This window comes from Falco punctatus (genome assembly GCF_963210335.1).
Source record: "Falco punctatus genome assembly, chromosome: 13".
NCBI classification, from domain to species: Eukaryota; Metazoa; Chordata; class Aves; order Falconiformes; family Falconidae; genus Falco; species Falco punctatus.
In genome coordinates this window covers 6065743-6086085 of record NC_137593.1, presented here as the reverse complement: position 1 = coordinate 6086085, position 20343 = coordinate 6065743, and the positions used below count along the sequence as shown (strand labels likewise).

General features: G+C 50.3%; 1 protein-coding gene across 1 annotated transcript; it reads left to right on the top strand.

Annotated features, from left to right (window-relative positions):
* Positions 1-923: 923 nt before the first annotated feature.
* On the top strand, positions 924-20293 carry SLC2A2 (solute carrier family 2 member 2; the record flags this gene model as incomplete). Its single annotated transcript, XM_080408966.1, has 11 exons — positions 924-1040; positions 2693-2863; positions 3405-3679; positions 4183-4307; positions 5097-5212; positions 6408-6570; positions 7416-7603; positions 8696-8800; positions 10685-10786; positions 11669-11872; positions 12080-20293. 11 exons carry the CDS (start codon positions 924-926, stop codon positions 12269-12271), a joined length of 1758 nt encoding a protein of 585 aa, XP_080265092.1. The 3' UTR covers positions 12272-20293.
* Between the last annotated feature and the right edge of the window lie 50 nt (positions 20294-20343).

The window sequence follows — 20343 nt, the reverse complement described above, 5'->3', positions numbered from 1 at the left end:
GCCCCAGGACAACTTGGTGTCTTTTGCCAGCGGACCTGGCCGAGGGAGGCTGGTGGCCATAGGGCTTCCAGCCTTTGGCATCCAAGGTTTCCACGGAAGTCTCTGGGCTGCTCCTGGGGAGGTGACTGATGCTCACCCATGCTGCCCCAGCTGCTCCGCACCCCCTCCCTGGGAAGCCGGGTTAAGGGAGGGTTCTGCTCTGTAAGCAGCAGCAGGGGGGACAAGACAGGCCGCAAGCCCCAGAAAGGCCACCTTGCTCTCTCCTTCTGGTATGTAGGTGGCCTTTGCCCCTCAACTGCCTCCCAGCTGGGAAAAGCATCACCCTCCCTCGGCCGGGCAGCCGCAACAGCATGGGGACCCCGGGGGGGCCACTGGTCCTGGCCAGGAGTTTCACAGTGCCGGCGGGTTTCAGTTTGGGATGTGGGGTCAGGGCTTCTACTGTTTTCTGAGTCAAACTTGAGCAGCCTGTTAATTGTCTAATCCTGCCAGCCCCCAGCGTGGAGGCATTTAACCTCAGTGCAGAGAAACGGTGCTTGTAAATGCCTAGGTATCCACACAGCACAAGCAAACAAATGCCACGGGCAAAGACCTCCGCTGGAAGGATAAATATTGGGGCAGCCTCAGGGTCCTCCCCCTTGCAGCTACCCCAGCCTGAGAGGAGAATGCAGGTGTTTGGAATCAATGCCTGCATGAATGCAATGAACTCTTCTCCTCCAGTTAAAGTTTTACTTTACTGGAGGAGACCAGTGCAAAGATTAGTGGTCTTACACTCATCTTTTTTTTTTTTTTTTTTTTTTTTCCCTTCCTCTTCCTCTGTAGAAAGTACATTTTGTGCCCATTTGAAGCCTGGCTGACCGAGAGCATCACTCAATGAGTTGCTGTAACTTGGCTTTTGGACCCACCAGGGGCTTTTCTGGAAGGTAATGGCATTAATCACCTTCTCGGCCGATTCGGATTCTGGCATGTCTGCTATGGATGCCACCATCCGCCCTGGCCCTGCATCTCCTCTTGCCAATGACATCAAAGACAGCAAAGCCCAAGCCTGAGCAAGACCAGCTCAGACCTGCTTTTGTAGATGTGCAAAGTTCATGGCTACGAGTGAGCCAAGCCAGGGCTGCAATATTTGGCAGCATCAGTAGGATCTGCTAGCACCGGCAATATTTGCTAGCATCAGCGATAGTTGACAGCACAGCAATCAGCTGGGGGTCTGGAAGGCTCAGCATTCACGCCGTGTGGGCTTTGTAACAAAAATGTGTTATCATAATATTCTGGGTAATTTTGCTCTATCTTCACACACACCCCGACATCTCCTCTGAATGCCCAGGGTACATACATACAGGTGTGCACTAGGGTAATACATACAGGTGTGTACTAGCGTTGCAGCTGCGTGTTGATGGGGCTTTGTGCGTGCGGGTATGTATGTGGGTATGTATAGAGAAACCTGTGTACATCTGTATTTATATATGTTTGGCTGTGTATGTTATATACACACATAAATATATTTCAAACAGGTGCCAAATGCTATCTAAATAAAACACTCTTAGTCATTTTCTAGCTTCTTTGCTACATATGCTGAGAAGGTTTCTTCTTGCTAATTCAGCAAGAGCTTTGTAACGTAGCACATAAACCCAGCACAGAAGCCAAGAAAGGTGTTGAACATCCCTAAATAGTCTGTAGCCTGTTCCCAGGTCCCTGGCATGTCACACTGCAGCCTGTTCAGCTGAGGGCCAGCCCCGAACCAGCCTTTCAGCTGGATCATTTGAATTTCCCAGGTCCACTCCATGTCTGTGCAGATCTCCCATTGCTTCACTTGTCCCCCCAAATGCCAGGATTGGTAGTGGCTACTCTGAGCCGTGCAGTGGCCAAAGAACGCATGGAAGGCTTGGGTTTCTCATTAACTCCAGAGTTGATATAGTCCCATCTCTCAGAGCACCAGCCAGTTTTGCTGCCTCCATCCCAGTCCTGCTGTCCCTCTTTCCCTGTCCAAGCTCTCACCTCACCCTGCAGCCCAGGACAGTGACCGCTCCCGGGAGGACAGCGGCGGAGCTGTGGGATGGACGAGAAAAGCAAAATGCAAGCAGAGAAGGTAACCGTGGCTTGGTGGTGTTTTTGCACTAGAATTTCTGCAGGAGCCCAGCAATAAGCATTGGTATTTTTCACTTGCCAGCACTGAAACTAACTATAAAATTTCCCTCCTCCAATTAATTGCTCTTTGATGTCTGTATACCGAGTGCAGGGGCAAAGGGGTGAAGAGATTATTTTTTATTTTTAAGAGCTCTGGCAGCTCACTGGATAATTGTAGCTGCGATGGAAGGATATAATACTTAAAACAGCACTGCTGAAAAGCACCGTTTTGGTCATTTTTTCCTAGCTGTTCTGCTTCACTGGTGGTGCTGCCCGTGCGCTGGGGACGGGGCAGGGCAGTCGCTGCTGCTGCTGCCTGCGCTGCTGTACCAGGCAGAGCTGCCGCCTGCGTGAGCACTGGGACAAGGACGGGCAGCGCAGCAGGGAGAGCCCTGGCACACATTGCTCTGTGTGGGGCAATGCTGCTCTGCCCTTGGGGGCCTGATCCTGCCTACCCCCAGGGGCTTTCCCTTCTCTTTTGGAGTCAGCCAAAGCGCCTGTGCTGCTGCAACAGCATCCCTGGATGCCGCTGTCCCAGCCAGCTGGGCAGTGGGGTCCCTTGGGATAGGAATGGGGTGCAGCCCCCCAGGTTTGGGCAGGGCTAGGACAGCGGGGTGAGGCTGTTCTCTGCTTCCTCCCCCAGCACCTCACAGGAACACTGGTCCTCTCCGTCTTCACTGCAGTGTTGGGCTTTTTCCAGTACGGCTACAGCCTGGGTGTCATTAATGCCCCCCAGAAGGTAAGCTGAGCCCCCAGTCTGCACATGGCCAAGTGACAAGGGCTTCAGGGCAGCCAGGGCTGGTCTGTCCCTTGCAGAAGCCCTCAGGAGAGCTCCGTCCCTTCCCCAGCTGCTATCTCCTGCAGTTCAAAGTCCCTGCAATAAGGCAGTGGGGTGAGAAAATGGCGAGGACACCCCCCCCCCCGCCACCTTACTAGTGAAAGGAGTAGGGCTCCGCACCTCGTGGTGCCGTCCCCACTGCAATGCAGTCCCCGTGCCCAGACCGAGGGACAGCACCTCTCCGTGGGTGCCGAATCCGGACACCACGCTCACCCCATCCCTGAGAGATGGCACTGGATGAGGGGGGATGCTCCGCGCCTGCCCCTGGGGTCCCTTCCCTCTGAGAGTCTGGGTGCTGGGGAGCTGTGGAGGACCCCAAGATTTCACCCCTGCAGAGCCTGTGAAGAAAAGCTTCTCCTGGGGCAGGAAAAAAACCCAAAACAGGGGTTGAGGGTGGCTATAGATTTGAGCTGATGGCATTTTTCCTCTTTGCCTATCACAGGTGATAGAAGCCCACTATGGGCGTGTGCTGGGCATCGTCCGCCTGGACAGACATGCCACCAACACTTCTAGGGAGGATGGCACCATCCCTGTCCCTGGCACAGAGCCCTGGGGTGGCACCGAGGGCACATTTGCACCCCCAGCCAATATCAACGATGACCTTGCCACCTCCCTGCACATGCTCACTATGTACTGGTCCCTCTCCGTCTCCGTGTTCGCTGTCGGCGGCATGGTCTCCTCCTTCACCGTGGGGTGGATCGGTGACCGGCTGGGGAGGTGAGAGGAGCTTGTGTGCTACAGCCCAAGCTTTTTTCTTTGATTTTTCCTCTAGAGTCATTTCCTCTTCATAGAAATAAAATTTGCATTATTTCCCCCTAATTTAATGAAAACACTCCTCCTCAAATCTCCAAAATACTGTTCCAACCATCACAGAGGTCTGGCTTATTAAAATCTTAAATTATAAATCAGACATTTTGTTGCAACTTTTAGCACTTCAGACAAGCAGCTAATGAGCAGCCTTGATTAACTTCCGAATTCCCCTCGCTCTTTCTTTCCATGGCAAAAGGAAGACGAGAGCATCTGAACAGCATTTGCACAGGATGTATAATATACTTTTAGCTACCCTGACTGCACCTCTGCCTGGTATTTTTCAGTGCCTACATTCATTCTTTTTTCCCCTGTAGTGCTAATTAAGTCACTTAATAGCTCTGACTGTATGTCGCGATGGCTGCTTTGGCTGAAGAGGTGCCAGAGCAAGCTGTGGTGCTGCTGCCTTGCAGGGTGAAAGCCATGCTGGTGGTGAATGTCCTCTCCATCGCTGGGAACCTTCTCATGGGGCTGGCGAAATTTGGGCCATCTCACATACTCATCATTGCCGGGAGAGCAGTCACGGGGCTGTACTGTGGTAAGTCCAGGCAGGGTCAAGCATTGCGAACTAGTCCCTCGGCAGGGTGCTGAGTGCTCCAGGGCTGTCGTTAAGAGTTTCCTATATTTTTTCTTTTTTTTTTTTTTTTTTTTTTTAATTCAGAAAGGGTTTCACAGGTTGGAGTTTCCCTCATCTCCCTGTGTCTGTCCTTCTCGATCCAGGATCTTTCCCAGAAATATTTGGGTTGGCTCTATCATGAAATCAGTTTATTTTGTGTATCCTAGAAAGGAGCAAGTCCCTCCTCTGTATCTCAAGGCTTAGTCTTGCTGGTGGCAGTTGTAACAGTGCGTTATTAGCCATGCTGTTGAACAGGTTCCCTAGACAACAGTACTATCTAGCAGATAGCACAGGAGCATTGTACCTAGAGAGGATAAAAGAGTAGGCAAATAATATGGAATTACATTAGAATTAGCTTAGAAATAACAGCTCATTATCACTGTTACTGGTATGCAAATACAGTACAAACACTAAAGGCATGTTTTAAGAAAGCTCTTTACTCTGTGATAACTTCTCCCAGCAGATGATCTCTGCTCCATGCTCGCTCGTGTGTGTGTGCAAGCATAAAGGCTTCCTGGCTTGGGGCTCTGAATCCAGGGATATCCGAGCCCCTTTGCAAGGTGCAGGTGGCTCCCAGCCAGGCACAGGGGTCTTGGTGGGATGTGGGATGCAGCACACAGGCTCCATCCTCCTTTCCTGTTCAGGAAGTGGTTTCTGCTGGTTGCTGAGCTGTGGTCTGGAAGAGGTAACACCCATATGTTCTTGGTGCAGGGCTCTCCTCCGGACTCGTGCCCATGTACGTCAGCGAGGTCTCTCCCACGGCCCTTCGAGGAGCGCTGGGAACATTGCACCAGCTTGCTATTGTCACGGGTATCCTCATCAGCCAGGTAAAAAGGAAAGTGCTTGAGTCCAGAGAAGCTATTTCAGACATGAGGGATACCCCAGTGATACGCTGGGGTGTCACTCACCATTCCACCCAAAAGCTGAAGGGCAGTGCAAAGCAATCTGCTCTGATGGGGTTAAACTCCCACCTTGAGTCAGAGGTGTCTTAACAAAGATGACTTCTCATGAACTAAAAAGTACTTCTGCAAACAAATTCTCTCCTCTCCTAGCAAGTTTTTGTAAGCATCTCGTCAGAGTCAGGCTGGATCCTGAACACGAGATCCTTGATATTCAGGTACTCAAAAGTGGCTTCATCACAGAAGTAGGGAGCCCAACGTGCCCGTCAGCATTGCCCACCGTGGCAGGAGTCCCAACTACATGACAGATGAGCACATAAATGTACCAAAACCCAACACATCCAGAAAAACTTAATGCAGCCACAAGGTTCATCTAATCTGATTTAGCCACAGACTATGGGCAGACCATGGGGAAAAACACGCACAAGGCAGATCCTGCCAGCTTCACTGGCTGTGGGCATACCAAAAATGCTTTGCAAATTATGGAAGGAAAAAGGTTGCAAGTACTCACAGCCTCTCTGGAGCACCTTGTCCAATACCATAATCACACGCTGAAGCAAAGCTCGAGTTAGCTTGCTTGCTGAGCCTCATGCTGCACTGCAGCCCCAGTGCTCAGGCTGTGCTGGTTAACAACTGGGCATCTGGGACATCCTGCACTGCGCGGACCTCCATCCACACTTTGCTCCTTTGTAGTTGCTTAGGTCACATATGCCCATAAAATCCCACACCCTAGAAACCCACTGTAGCAAGGTCTGAGGAGAAAACATTTCATCATCGTGCCTGTATTTGCTGAGCTGTTTATGCTGTGGTTCTGGCCAGGCACAGGTCTGCTGGTGGCACATCCCAAGGAGGACTGAGTCACCCCAGAGTGGGGAGCAGGCTCGCAGAGGATTGTCCCACGGCATCTGTAAGCCAAAGTCTTGCTCGTGACATTTTATACCATCTGTTCGTTCCCTCCTTGTAAATGTGCATCACAGTTAAAGAAATCTAATTGCTAGGACTGAGAATTGGTATTCGCTTCTAGTTCTCTTCCAGGTTGTCACTTTGAAATGCCACGGTGGTCAATTGCTCTCGTTTTCTAGGGTATAAACTAAGCCATTCAAACATGCCTCAATTATTCCAGGTTCTTGGACTAGAGTTTCTCCTGGGTAACGACAAGTTGTGGCCCCTGCTCCTCGGTCTGTCTGGTGTGGCTGCCCTCCTGCAGTTCTTCCTGCTTTTGCTGTGCCCCGAGAGCCCCCGATACCTTTACATCAAACTGGGGAAGGTGGAGGAAGCTAAAAAAAGTAAGACAAACATTCTGTGCTTGCTTGGAGTTGGTTTTATACTATACATAGTATTAAACACAGATGGAAAAGCCCAGCTGAGGGCTCACGTGAGTAACTGGGTATAGTTGCTCCGTCCCACAGGGCACATTTGCAGGAGGGATTTCAGACACCTGATACAGTCTCTGCCTAAGGCACGCTTGCTTCTGTGTTGCTGAGGGTGGTGTGAGCCTTAGCATGTTAGTCCTTTCCATCAGAGATATCGAATCTAACAGATGCTCCCCCCCAAAAAAACCCCGTTCAGTTGGAAGGGATTTCAACCAGGTGTATGAAGGACATCACTTAAGGGCAGCTGATCCCTTTGTCCTTGGTGCTATTTGCAACTACACAGCAAATCCACAGCAGTTACTGCAACCTCCTTGGCTGGTTCCAGCCATCTCTACAAGGAGTAAGAGCTGCCAGTGGTAGGATGCAGCTGAAACTGAGGTGAAAACCCGTGGTTGAGTAAAACAGAGCATGTCCACGTGCTTGGGGGCAGAGTTGCATGCCCATGCTCCGAGGTGCTGCGGCATAAATCAGCTGTGGACCAGAAACTATTGAGATGTGTTTGCATGGGATTAATCAGCATTGCTGAGGGATGAGGCTCAAGCCGGGTGTCTCAGAGCTTTCGCAGAACTAATGTGCTGCTGCCTCTTGCCAAGCAGACACACCTTTGATCCTTGATGTGCCATAGGAGTCCTCAGAGTAAGAGGACACTGCTGTCCATGTGGCTGGCTTACCCTGAGTTTTGGCTAGACAGATTCTTGTCCTTGCTCTGCTCCCTATCTACCATTGAAAATAAACTGTCGATCTTTTTTTTTCTTCAGGTTTGAAAAGGCTTAGAGGAAACTGTGACCCCATGAAAGAGATCGCCGAGATGGAAAAGGAAAAGCAAGAAGCTGCTAGTGAAAAGAAAGTCTCCATAAGACAGCTTTTCACTTCTTCAAAGTACAGGCAGGCTGTCCTCGTGGCGCTGATGGTGCAAATATCTCAGCAGTTCTCAGGCATCAACGCGGTGAGTCTCCCCAAAATGTTTGTCTTTAAAGAAATGCATGCTGATCATGAAAAGGCAATGCTGGCTCTGTCCAAGCCATGTACGGGTGAAAAGAAGGCTTTCCTGGGATTGCAGTAGGCTCCTCGGCCACCGCCATCCATGTTGAAGGTGGACTTCGCTGCCAAGCTGGGCCGCAGGAGGGGAGAAGGTGCAAGGGAATTCCGCACAAAACCAGTGGGCACAGCAGGTCCACAATGAGGTCTCCCATGACCCTCCGCCTATCTGAGTTCATCAGCTGTTTGCTCTCTTTAATGATTACGTGCTCACCCCAGGAACCACAGAATCACTATCTTCTAGCTATTTTTAGCTAAATAGGTTGTGCATCGCCTCCTGAGATACCAGAAATCACCATTTTACACCCAGGAGCACAGAGCCTCCTTTTCAAAATCAGCTAAGATGCAAATTTTTCAAAGTCTGGTGGCAACTTTACAAAGGTTGAGGCCTCTGTCACACCAGCTTTTAAAATTCAAAGAGCATTTCCACATCTCAAGGCACAGCAGCACTCAGGGATGCTCAGCCTCAAGGGGCTGAACTGGGGTGAGCATCCCACGGAGCCCAGCTGCCCTGGCTCAAGGCCATGCCCAGCCCCAACCACCAGCCACAGGGTCAGCCACCCATTTACCTCCTCTCCTTAACTTCCACTGGATAAGAATTGTCTTATTTTTGGACAGAAGGGAGAAATTGGAGTCATTCCAATGTAGTGATAATATTTTTAAATTAATGTAAAACTCAGTCATATTAAAGTATTTGTCTTCAGCATGCAGTGCTGGTGATCTGACTTTCAAGATTAAACACGGGCCTACATAGAAGAAAACAGTTTTAAATGTGCAAATGCAGTAGCTCAGGAGGGGAATTACAATGAGCTTTTTAGCTCCCTCAGGCTCCTTTGAAAGTTTCAGCTTTAATTATTATAATAAGCCATTAAAAGTTGAAAAACTAATCATAATTAAATTACTTCACATCTCAGCCAAGCAAACGCAACTCTTCCCTCAAGAGAACAAAAAGTTCCACCAGCCCTGTTGCCTAATCCTTCATCCTAATGTATTTTGATAGATCTTTTACTACTCTACAAACATTTTTGAGAGAGCTGGAGTTGACCAACCAGTTTACGCAACCATTGGTGTTGGAGTGGTGAACACAGTCTTCACTGTTATCTCCGTAAGTAAATATTTCTGCCCCCCAGACTACAAAAATACATAAGCTACAATGTCATTTTGAAAGGTGGTTTTATCCTCGAGCTGGGGCTGGGATTTGCAGTTTTGCAGGGCTGACCCTGCACATCTTAGAGTAAAACTCATTCCCTGGGCAAGTCTCGTTTGAAAAATCAAGCCTTGAAATGCAGCCTGTCACTACCAAACAGCACTGCTAATTGCCTTATGAGTGAAAACTGCAACACATTGTTCAGGGAAGCTTTGGTAGCTCAGCATTTCCCCCCAGAATAAAAGTTGTCTTTGAGACCAAAATCCTGTAGGTCCTGTTCCCCTTGGGGAGCAGGCAGGGGACTGGGGTTGCGATGGGGAAGCCAGCAGCTCACAGTCTCCTTCTTACCTGTTATATTTCAAATTGTTTTCTGTATGTACATAGCACCTGCAGAAGCGGTATCCAAAGGCTATTCCGCAGAAATAAAAGTAATCTAGCACCTAGCCTCATTGTAGCTGCGCAGTGCTCTGCAGCAATGAAAGGATGGTTCTGTTTTCACAGCCTTTCCCTTCGTTTGTCCCTCTCCTGAGAGTATTAACACAATTCCTATCAGCAGGCAACTCTTTTTTAATGTGGCCATTAATATAAAAAGATCAGAAAATGCCAAGCCCATTTCCCTCACACCTCTAGAGGGACTTAGGGAGCAAAGGACTTGCACCCACCACGAAGCAGGACCAGCTGCAAGGCAGAAATACACAGCTCTAAGAGATCTTCGTACAGTGTGCATGAGATAGGAGGGCTTGGGGTGAACCTGCTTTAGAGGAACTCTGTCACAGGTCCCATACAGAGGAAAAACATGAATATTTATTGGGAAATGAGGCACGGAGGCGTGTGGCTGGGAGAGGTCTTTCGCCAGCTTGGAGGGTCTCCTGAAGTTTGATCTCAACCCCAGGGCTCTGGTACTTGCAGCCTGCGGCATTTGCTCTTTGCTTCTTTTGGCCACAAGCACTTAAAAATTACCTGCATTTGTCAATAAATGACAGACCCTGATCAAAAGGCAGAAGCACTGACAGCCGGGTGGACCTTGGCAAGGGGAGCAAGGAGAGCAGGGGCTCACCCTCTGCAGCTTCATGAGGCAGCAGGAGGAACTGCCTCCAGCCAAAGAGGTGGTCTCTTGGAAGCATAAATGACTCACTGCAGTTGCAGGAAAGGTTTTGCTGATGGCCAAAAGTGTCCTTTCGAGCAGAGGGGAAGAAGCAGGCAGCCTCAGAGGCTAGTGCACAGTATCTTAGAGCAGGCCAGATGCACCGTGCTCTGGAGCTACCTACATCTCCCCATGGGGTGAAGTGATGGGTACAGACTCAGATGTCAAAAGTTGGGTGAGATGACCAAGAGGAGCCGAGAAGGAGCAAACTAAGCCTTGTGGCCTAACAGGGAAGCAAAAGTGTCTGGGAGCAATCGGAGGAAAAATCCTGACTCCAGCTACTACACGACTATCCCTGCCATAGGACAGGCAAGGTGCAATGGCCCATGATGTGACTCGAATCATGCTACATTTTGAAGGCTGCTTCCAAATTAATGCAGACCTAGTAAGTTTGTTCTTCCTGGGGAAAAGAGGCAGAGAGAAATCCCAGAGTCAGTAATACATGTGTAAGAACAGTGGGAAGTCCTGAGAGCTTGGGAATGCACGAGTTCTGAGTATCCGAGGTTTTGCCTCACCCTCAGTCTGGCTCCCCCCCAGCCACCAGCTGAGTTTCTGACACTTGGAAATCAGGATATAAATCTCTGCCACAACAGCTAAAAGAGCAGGAGTGTGGCGTGGTTGTTCACGGCTAATGGACCTGATTGAACCTCCTGGGAGCAGCGGTGCTGGAGACTGAGCTGCTACATGTGTTTCTACAGGTCTTTCTGGTGGAGAAGGCGGGCAGGCGGTCCCTGTTCCTGGCTGGTTTGATGGGCATGTTAATAAGCGCCGTGGCCATGACAGTTGGACTTGTGCTCCTGGTAAGGATTTCTCTCCATTTTTCCTCCATGGTTTTCAAACAAGAGAAGAGAACCCACCCCTTTAAAGTGAATGTTTGCATTTTCATCTCAAAGTAAGTTCAGAAAACATTTGTCCTTAGAAGGGACAGTTCAAATAGCTGGAGCCACCTCTGGTTACAGCAGTGCCGGAGGACATTGCACTCTTTGGCCCCTGAGATACACCCAAGGCTGCTAGAAAGGACGTGTGTCCCCTGTCCCCTCCCTGAGCCCGCTGAGAACCTCAGCTCCTTACGCTGTGCCATTCCCACAGCATAATCCCATGCCTGCTAAGAAAACCTAGGAATACCTCCACGTGCAAACAGTGTGCCCTAAACCCTCAACCTGCATCTCCCTGGCTTGGTGCAGGGATGCTAGTCTAGTATCTTCTCATAAAAAAGGGACAAATTATTCCTTCTGACATCCAGCAGAGGGGTCAGGCTGTGAGACACGGGGCAGAACAGGCAGAGGATGGAGCTGGCCCCCATCGTAGTCAGTCCAAACCACTGGTGCAAGCTTCTGTCAAGATGTAAAACCAAGCGAGGGGTGGCCTCCTTTACTGAACACCCTGGTTATTAAAGACAACAGCATTTTGCCTCTCCCTGGCTGGACTGCAGGCAAGGAGAGGGCTTGAAGGCACAGCTGAGCTGACAGCTGTGAGCTCCACCGTCCCTCTGCAAGCGGCCAAGGTGGCACCACACACCTAGCTGGCACCTTGCACAAGAGTTTAGAGCTTTAATTATTCATGTCCAGTCCCCACTTGTCTGAATAGAAAGAAGTTTCTGAAATAGAAGCCTAATTAAAATTATTAGTGGTAATTAATGAGAGTCGCGTTGGGACCACAACACCGAGTGCACCCCCTTACAGAGCCAGTTTGCCTGGATGAGCTATGTCAGCATGGTCGCGATCTTCCTCTTCATCATCTTCTTTGAAGTTGGGCCCGGGCCCATCCCCTGGTTCATCGTAGCCGAACTGTTCAGCCAAGGCCCGCGCCCTGCTGCCATCGCTGTTGCCGGCTTCTGCAACTGGGCCTGCAACTTCATCGTGGGAATGTGTTTCCAGTATATAGCGGTAAGAAATCCCTCTAAACCCACACAAATCAATGACGGGCACGACCCCACTGCTGGGCTCCCGAAGCAGCCCAGTGGGACATGGACGTGCCTCCCAGATCTCTGCCCCCAAGTCCCGTGGGGCACCTCAGCCACCCAGGGTAGGAAGGGGAAGCTGTCCCTGCAGCGCTGATGGTGGTGTCCCCTGTTCCCACTTCCCCCACTGCAGGATCTCTGTGGACCGTACGTGTTTGCGATCTTTGCGGCTCTGCTTCTAGTCTTCTTTCTGTTTGCATACTTCAAAGTACCCGAGACGAAAGGAAAGTCCTTTGAGGAGATCGCAGCCGTGTTCCGCCGCAAGAAGCTCTCAGCCAAAGCTATGACTGAGCTGCAAGACCTGCGAGGCAGCGAGGAGGCCTAGACATTGCCATGCACCCGGAAAGGAAGGACCAAGCACGGACCTTCAGGCACTGCGGAAAGAACATTGGGCAAAAGTCTCATTTCACATAAACCTTGCAGCTGGCAGACCAGGAGGACCCCTCCAGCAGACGCCTTCTGGCTGCTGTGGCTCACACCTCTGAGCTGCAGGTGCTAACCTGGCATTTTACGCTGAAATACTCGGTACAACTGTGCTGCAGGAGAGCCAGGGAAAGGACAGGAGGAGTATGTTACATGTGTGTCTCCATGACCCACTGGAAGAGCCCAGTGGGATGACGATGTTACTAGTTGACAAAGCATTACATTGAGCGGGGTCATCACTCATCTGGAGCTAAGGACAGAGGGGCTGGCTGATGCTGTAGCCTCATGTTTTCACCTTTTTGTCCCATGCTTGCTGCCTCCTGCTGAGTGATCTGATGCCTTTGAGAAACCAACTACTAGTGCAGTTGTGCCACCAGCACACAGCGCTGATCACCCGAGGCGCTAAGGAAAATGGACTGAGCAAACTCCCCCTTACTCTTGCCCGTGCAGAGGATCAAGGTGGATCCCACCTGCATCAGTTGGGATGCACATCACTTGCTTTTCTCTCCAGGCATCATGGAAAGGCTGTCTGATCTCATAAGGATTTCTCAAGTCACAACATTTTTAGGAGATTCTTGGAAACTCTGGCTGGGCTGATGTGCATTTTTTTTCTTCTGTTTCAGCCCAAATATTTACCTCCTCTTTCCTCCTAGGAAGCCTCTCCTCCCTCCCTTATCCCTGCTGCAGCACAGGACACAGCACCTCACTGACCACACGACAGGCCCAGGCACTCCTGGCCACCAGGTCAGGACACTCAAGTCCTGCTGCCGTTCCTCCCATGGCGTGACCATGGCCAGGTCACCTCCCCTCACTGCTCCTCCTTCCCCACCCTCTGCATCTCCCTTCCCTCCCTTCTGCCCCGTGCTTTGACCCACAGGCTCTGGCCTGAGGCGAGGCCTCGGGCTGCCCATACCGTGCCCTTACAATTAATGACAGCCCAAAGGGGAAATGGGTATTGCAGCATTAACTGGAAGGTGCCCCACTGACCTGACCCCCACTTTGCACCACTTACAGTTTTGCTGGCTGGACGTGTTTCAACCATGACAGTGTGCAAGCAGGAGGTTGTGTTGTTTCTATAGCCTTGTTTGTGCTCTTTGCTTTATGAGATACCTTTATGTGACAAAATCAGACTGCAAGGATTTTTCCTCCTTTTTTAGGGCATATGTTGGACTGATTGTAAAAGCCTGCTCTCTGCTTGACTTTTAAGATTTGCATGTTCCTTGTTGTGATACCAGGTTACCTTCTAGCAACTTTCTCAGGACAGAAACCCATTATTTACTGAGAGATGAAACACCAGCATTGCTCGGTCACTGCAAGCTCATCACGACTGCCAGTGAAGCAGTGACCATAACCTAAGAGGATCAAGTATAATGAAAAGCATGAGAATAGATGGGCCAAGGAGGATCATAGGTGCTGCTCTGGGTTTAGTTTTAGGGAAAGTTAATGCTCTTTTTCATGTGCCTGAACTTCTTTCCTTTATAGACTTTACTTTCTTGGTATTAAGACCCTAAAGCAAATTCTGGTCCCTTCCAAGTGACTGGAAGTGTAGCCACAAGGTCCCCTGGGACCAGGATGTGCACCGAGGCAGTAAGATTGCACCAAAGGCTTTCCTGAAGTGACTGCTGGTATTTAACTAGAGGAGAACTGGATCAATGCTGTCATGTGCTACAGAGGTGGGGGACCTGGGACTGACGTGGGACACGCAGTGCATGTGGGAACCAGGGCCCAAGCTGCAGTGCACAGAAGTGAGCAGCAGAGCTGGGACACAAGCTCTGGGTTGAACCATCAGTCTGTGTGCTGCAAACAGGTCTCCCCAGGTGAGACTAGTGGAGACGGCAGGCTCAGAAGCTCTCCCTGTCTACCGCAGATAGTTAAATATTATAATGGCTTGTCTGAATGCAAAAAAAGGGGGGAAAAAAAGAGACCGGTTCTTGCTTTCAGCAATGTTATCTATGACTGTTACATAAAAGTGACAATGAACAACATCTATGGCATGTTTTGGCTTGCGCTGTTGTTTTTTTTCTCCCCTCTGTACAATCTCAGACATACATCCAACTCCAGATGGGAGGTATTTTCCTGGCAGGACACATTTGCTCCATGGGTGGTAATTGCTGTGCAAGCCCTCAGCTAAATCCCTTTGAAATAGATGGTCCAGAGCGGGGCTGGGAGGCAGCCCTGGAGCTGGTAGGAGCTGGCTCTGCATCACGATGAACCCTTACCAGAGGAGTGCCCTAACCTAGCTCCAGCTGTCCCCACTGCCCACCTGCAAAACCCCACTGTGAAGCACACCTCTGCTTGCACAGACACTGGTGCAGCTCCAGCTTGGTCCTGGGGCCTCTCTAGGCACAATAAGCAGGAGGAGCATTTGGGGAGTGATGGGGTTCAAAGCAGACTTGTCCCTGCTCTGAGGGCAAAGCCAGGCTGGGTTCCCCCCAGGAAGGGGAGGATGGGACTGCAGAGGCAGGGCGGCAGTGTGGGTGCTGGCACCGGGCTCCCAGATGTCCCTGCTCTGTCCATGTGAGCTGACCAGTCTGTACAAACAGAACGGCTAGAGCTATAGCTGCCCAGTGCTCACACAGGTGGTTTAACATGAGAAAGGCTATCCAAAACTGCTTCGCTAAACTTCTGCTGAGCTTTGTCCTAATGCTTGAGGGGCATCAGTCAGTGACACTGTCGGTAACTCAGCAGGGAAAGGTCATTTATTCAGGAACACTCTGAGCAGCCAGTCTTTGCTTTCCTGTGTGTTACTAGGGGAATGATAACAGAAAGCCTGATCGATTACAGTAGCACAGCCCATAAATTAGTTTAACAAAGCCCACAGCATTAACAATTAACATAACCCATAGCTATATCACTGAACTTGCAGGAAGATCTGCCTGGGATTCAGAGGCATTTAAGTAAAACTAGTCGGTGCCAAGTTTCAGGCTGTGCTTCCCCGCAGCAGCTGCTCTATGGAAGGGAAGCAAGCGAGAGTCTTTTCCTTCCAGGTTGGGACCTCCCACTGGGGACCCTCTCAGGCCTTCTTGGGCCACAACTGGACAAGGTGTCTTCATGCATTTTACTGTTATCATTCAATTTCTTTGTATATTCCCCTGGAAATGATGCTTTTCTCATCCTGGGATGTTTCAATTCTGTTAATGGTTGCTGTGGGGCAGGCTGCAGCCTGGGACAGGTCATGCCGAGCTCAGCACTGCTGAAGGCTGCAGCAACCCCTGTCCTCACCAGGGCTGCGCTGGAAGGAATAAGATGATACACTGGGCTGAACTATCACAAGCATTTTTACCGTGTCTGACAATGCAGGAGGGGGTCATACGAGTTCGTTAAATCTGCCGATATGTTTACTTCTGTCCTGTCCCATCCGGCTGGTAATTAGGACTGTACACTTTAGCTATCCTGGCTACACGCAAGCTCCAGTTAAAACTTGTTCTTGAAAAACAGCTTGTTGAATTGTTATTTTTATCTCTCAGTGTTACAGTTTTACTAAGTTGCTAATCATTAAGAAAATTTAAAAGACGGAGTCATACCTATTAGCTAAATGGTCGTTGCATTTTAGTTAACATGCGAAGTATGTTCTTATACTGTGGCTGGCTAATAACACAATGTAATTAATAATCCCTGAGAAAGCATCTTGTCAGTAACAGCTTTGACAGGGTTTTCCTAATGTGCTGAGATGACAGCCATTAAGACTGTTCTGTTGTGTCAGATAAATGGCTGGTGATATCTAGTTTCCCACTCTCTAGGCATAATTTTAAAATTAGTTTGACTTCCCTAATCCAATAACGTCTGGACATTTGGCCCCATTAACACTTTCCACACTAATTTATCACAGATTTTTCTGCCTCACTTCAACTTGTTTTTCATCACTGAGAAATGCTATCCTCTACTTCCCAAGTCAAACAGCTGATGAGGATGAAGCTTATCTAAGTGCTACATATGCAGGGACCCAGTCTTCGAGGTGATACATTTTCTGAGGTGCTCAATGACCTTATCTTTCACTGAAATCTATAAGAGCTGAGGAATTGCATGGCAGGACATCAGGTCTGGATCCAGCAGCATGTGGTGTAATTTAAGGTAATGGAGCCTGTGCTCGAGTGTTTCACTAAATCCTGAAGCAACCATTGGCAAATTTTGCCCAGAGGCACAGCCTGAATAGCTGTGCTGAAAGGGAAGGAATCCCCTTCCCAGCAGGGTGGCAATAAATCCTGGCTGTAGATCAGCAGTCCTTAAATTTTACCGGCTGTGGATATAACTGCAGATCCAAGACATGGGCAGAGCCTTGTGATTTTGCCTCCCTGCATTCTGCCCAGGAAAGAAATCAGCTCCCAGGACTATGAGAAGCATCAGGCCTCCCAGGCTGCGGGTGAGTATCCTGTGCCAGCACCATTGCAGCCCCAGCAGGCAGGAACCGCTGCAGTTCCTGTTACCCCAAATCTGGGCTCTGCACCCCATGTGCGAGACCCCATCCACAGAGCGCAGACACCATTTATTGCCTGTCTGTGCAGAGAGGGGTGCAAGGTGGTAATCCACAAAGCTAGCTCGGAAGGGGGCTTTTAGTAGGGGCCTCTCTTTGCTCCAGGGTGGATCTTTTAGTATGCTAATTAGGATAGCTCACACATAGTTCCAGCAACTTTCTATTTAGTCTCATTAACCATTTGGTTCTCCTTGAGGTCATCTTGTTGTGCCCCAGCTTGTCATACTGGTGGTGCCCGTTCCTTCTCCCAAGGCCATGTTTTGTTAACTGTAAGGATTTAACTAACATCTCTGTTTTTCAAATTCTTTCTTGTTTTTCACTATAGATAATTACTTTTTTTTTTAGTTTCCCCCCTTTTTCTTTTTTTCTTTTTTAAAGTAAATAATTCTTACATCATTACTACTTGCTTTCCCTCTTCCTAGTGGGAGTTACAGGTGGCTCCTGCTAGCTCGGTGTCCCTGCACTGCCACCGCTGGCCTCTGATCTCCAGTGTGTGCCCAGGGGAATTCAAGCAGCGTGGCGGTGTGCTCACAGCCACGTTTGCCCAGCTGGGCGATTGCGTGGACCACAGAAAGGTCAGCGTGACCACGGAGCAGGCACAGGCAGTACTGCAGCAATTTTTAAGCGTCCCAGGGCATGCAGCCCCTAATAACTGTAGGAACCATGCAGCAGCCCCCAGTCCCTTTCTGAAGGCCGATGTAAGTGCATGGTGGGTCACAGGCACTGCACAGGAAGGAGAAAGCGAAGGGCAGGATTATAGCAGTGCCTGGAGCAGAGCGGGGCGCCTATGGCAAGGTCACTGCAGAGGCTCTTTAATCTGGTTCATGCTACACGGAGAGTGTACGTCGGAGCTCAGAGGGTCTGCTGAGCACGGCACTGTCCTTTGGAGGTGGGGATCATTGGTCCCCAGCCTCTCTCATGTTGTCCTGCTCGAGGCTGCACCCAGAAGCCAGTGTGAACCCTCACCCCCAACAGTCAGGACACAGTGGTGGTTCCCAGGTAAGACAGCTCAGCAGTTGAAACAGAGAGACACTTGCTCAAGTAGGAATGGGGTTGTTTACACTGCTTTGCTCATGACCTGCCAGTTCTAATCTTTTGACTTGAACCAAGACTTGCTGAATGAGCCTCCCTCTCCTTTCCCGTGTTGCTTACCCAGCACTGAGGGGAGCAAGGCCGGGTAAACAGCTCACCGTGACTGGCCCTCTCTCAGTTAGCCTGCAGGACTTTCCTCCGGCACCCTCTGTGCACCCAGGCCACCACCCCTGGATGTCCCAGGACAGGGCTGCCCTCCTTGTTGTTCCCCCTCTAGAGAGACTGCTCACAGAAAGTAGCAATGCACCAGGCAAGTGGCTGGAGCAAGGAGGCAGTGTAAGCTAGGCTGTACCCACAGCTCCTGTTGGTGTGAACACCACCTCCTGCATTCTGGTGGGTTTGCTTGGAAACAAGGTGGGATATTTACCCCAGCGCTGGCTACAATGCATACTCTTGAGGCTAGGCTTTAAAGAGATGCTTTAGGGCGTCAGACTTTTCTCCAGAACATAACTGAGAACAGATAATTTAAACATTCCAGAAGTTTTCTAATCCTTGATCAATTCTGTAATGTAATTCATATAAAGACTTAGATAGGAAAACCAAAGCTTGATAACATACTTGAGTCTACTAGAAAGATGTGTGCATGATTCACCTGTGCAACACTGGAAATACATTTTAATGCGAAAGGCCAAGGTATTTACAAATATGATTTGAAATTGAACTGTTGCTGTTGTATAGAAAAGCAGGATCATCACATTAGTACTGCCAAGAAGTACACTTTAGAAAATAAACATTGATCCAGACAAAGGAATGATGCCTGCAAGCAGTGGCTGATGGAGCTGATTTCCATTTTTTTTTTATTGAATCTCAAAATAAAGACTGCCTTGGAATATTTATTTTGTGTCTCAAAAATAAGTATCATCTACAGCTGCACTTCAGTAAAAAGTCTTGATTTAGTCGAGAAGATCTCTCAAGTCATCCAGAATGAATCTGTTACTTGTGGAAAACCAACCAAATTTATAATCTGCTACTTGAGGGAAAAAAATTTATCAGTAGCGCTTAGCCCCGGCCTGCTCCAGTTTGGCTTCAGAACAGTTGGTAATTCTCCCACAAAATATTTTATTAGCGGAAAAAAAAAGCCCTATAGCACGTGCAACTGGTCAGACACTTGCAGGTAAACAAACACTCACTCCAAATGTAAAAACACTTAACAGAACGCCCCAGACCCTGCTTATCAACTGGCACAGAAGAAAGATGGGCAGCTCCCCGGGGTAAAGCATATAATCTCCACAGCGGACTGGGTGAGGCAGCATCTGCTGGAACCCCTGGTGACAGAAGAGAGTCACCATCTCGACCTGCTGGAGCATTACGAAGGGGCCCCGTGTAAACAGCCGAACCTATCTCCTCGGGTACAGGCGGCACCCTTTGGAGTGGAACCTATGTAACCAAGGGTGGGACCACAGGCGAACAGACCACACAGATTAACACGAATGAAATAAAAGATGGCAGGACGAACTATTTCAAAAGGTGACGTTCAATGTGACTCGTGTAGCATCCCCATTAGAGCACAGACGACAAACTCAGGATCTCCGCACAGAAGGCCCAGGCCAGCACACGCGGCAGAGGCCAGCTCTGGCAACGCTGCCGCTGCATTTTTCTGCGTTTCCCTGTGGGGTTTAGAGGTGATTCGCATGGCACCCCCGCGGCTGGGCCCAGCCACTGGCAGCGCCACACAACAGTCAGTGGGTGAATCTGGTCCGAGAGCTACAAGTATTATAGTCTCTGACTTGGGAAGTTTTATCAAAAATAAACGCTTGGGCTGCGTTTTGCCCAGGAGCCGGCTGGCTGGCTTCGGCACCGTGTTCATCGCCGTGGCTCCCCTCAGCGGGGCTGTGGGGGCGAAGGGGGCCCGTGCCGCCGGCACTGCTGGCGAGGGGCAGGGCGCGGAGCCACCCCGGCCTCACGGCGTTAATGGCAACCACCTCCCGCCACGGCTTCTTGGTGCCTTCAGGCCATTTCGCCCGGTTACTGCCCCCTTGCAAAGCGTTCCTCCGGCTGTTCTGGAAGGGCAAACGTTAAACAGTTGTGTTGACAGTCAAACATACCTCTCCCTGAAGCTTTCTCCCGCCAGGCTTTGGAAACACCCATTTATTATTATTTTTCTTTAATTCGTTTAAAACCTAGTTTCGTGGCCGCGAAGCCACCTGGCCGCCCTCCAGGGGAAGCGGCCGCCAGAGCCGCCCAGGCGCCAAGATGGCGGCGGGCGGGGCCGGTGAGGAGGCGCACGGCGCCGCCTGGCGGTCGAGGGGCGGCCCCGCGCCTGCGCCACCGCCGGGGCGGGGTGGGGGGGGACGTGCTTCCGCAGGGACGGCGCCGCGCTGCCGCGCTGGGCCCAACCGCGCTCCGTAGCGGCGGCGAGGGGCGGGGCGGGCGAACGCGGGAAGCGCCCCCGGCACGTGGTCGGGCGGCGG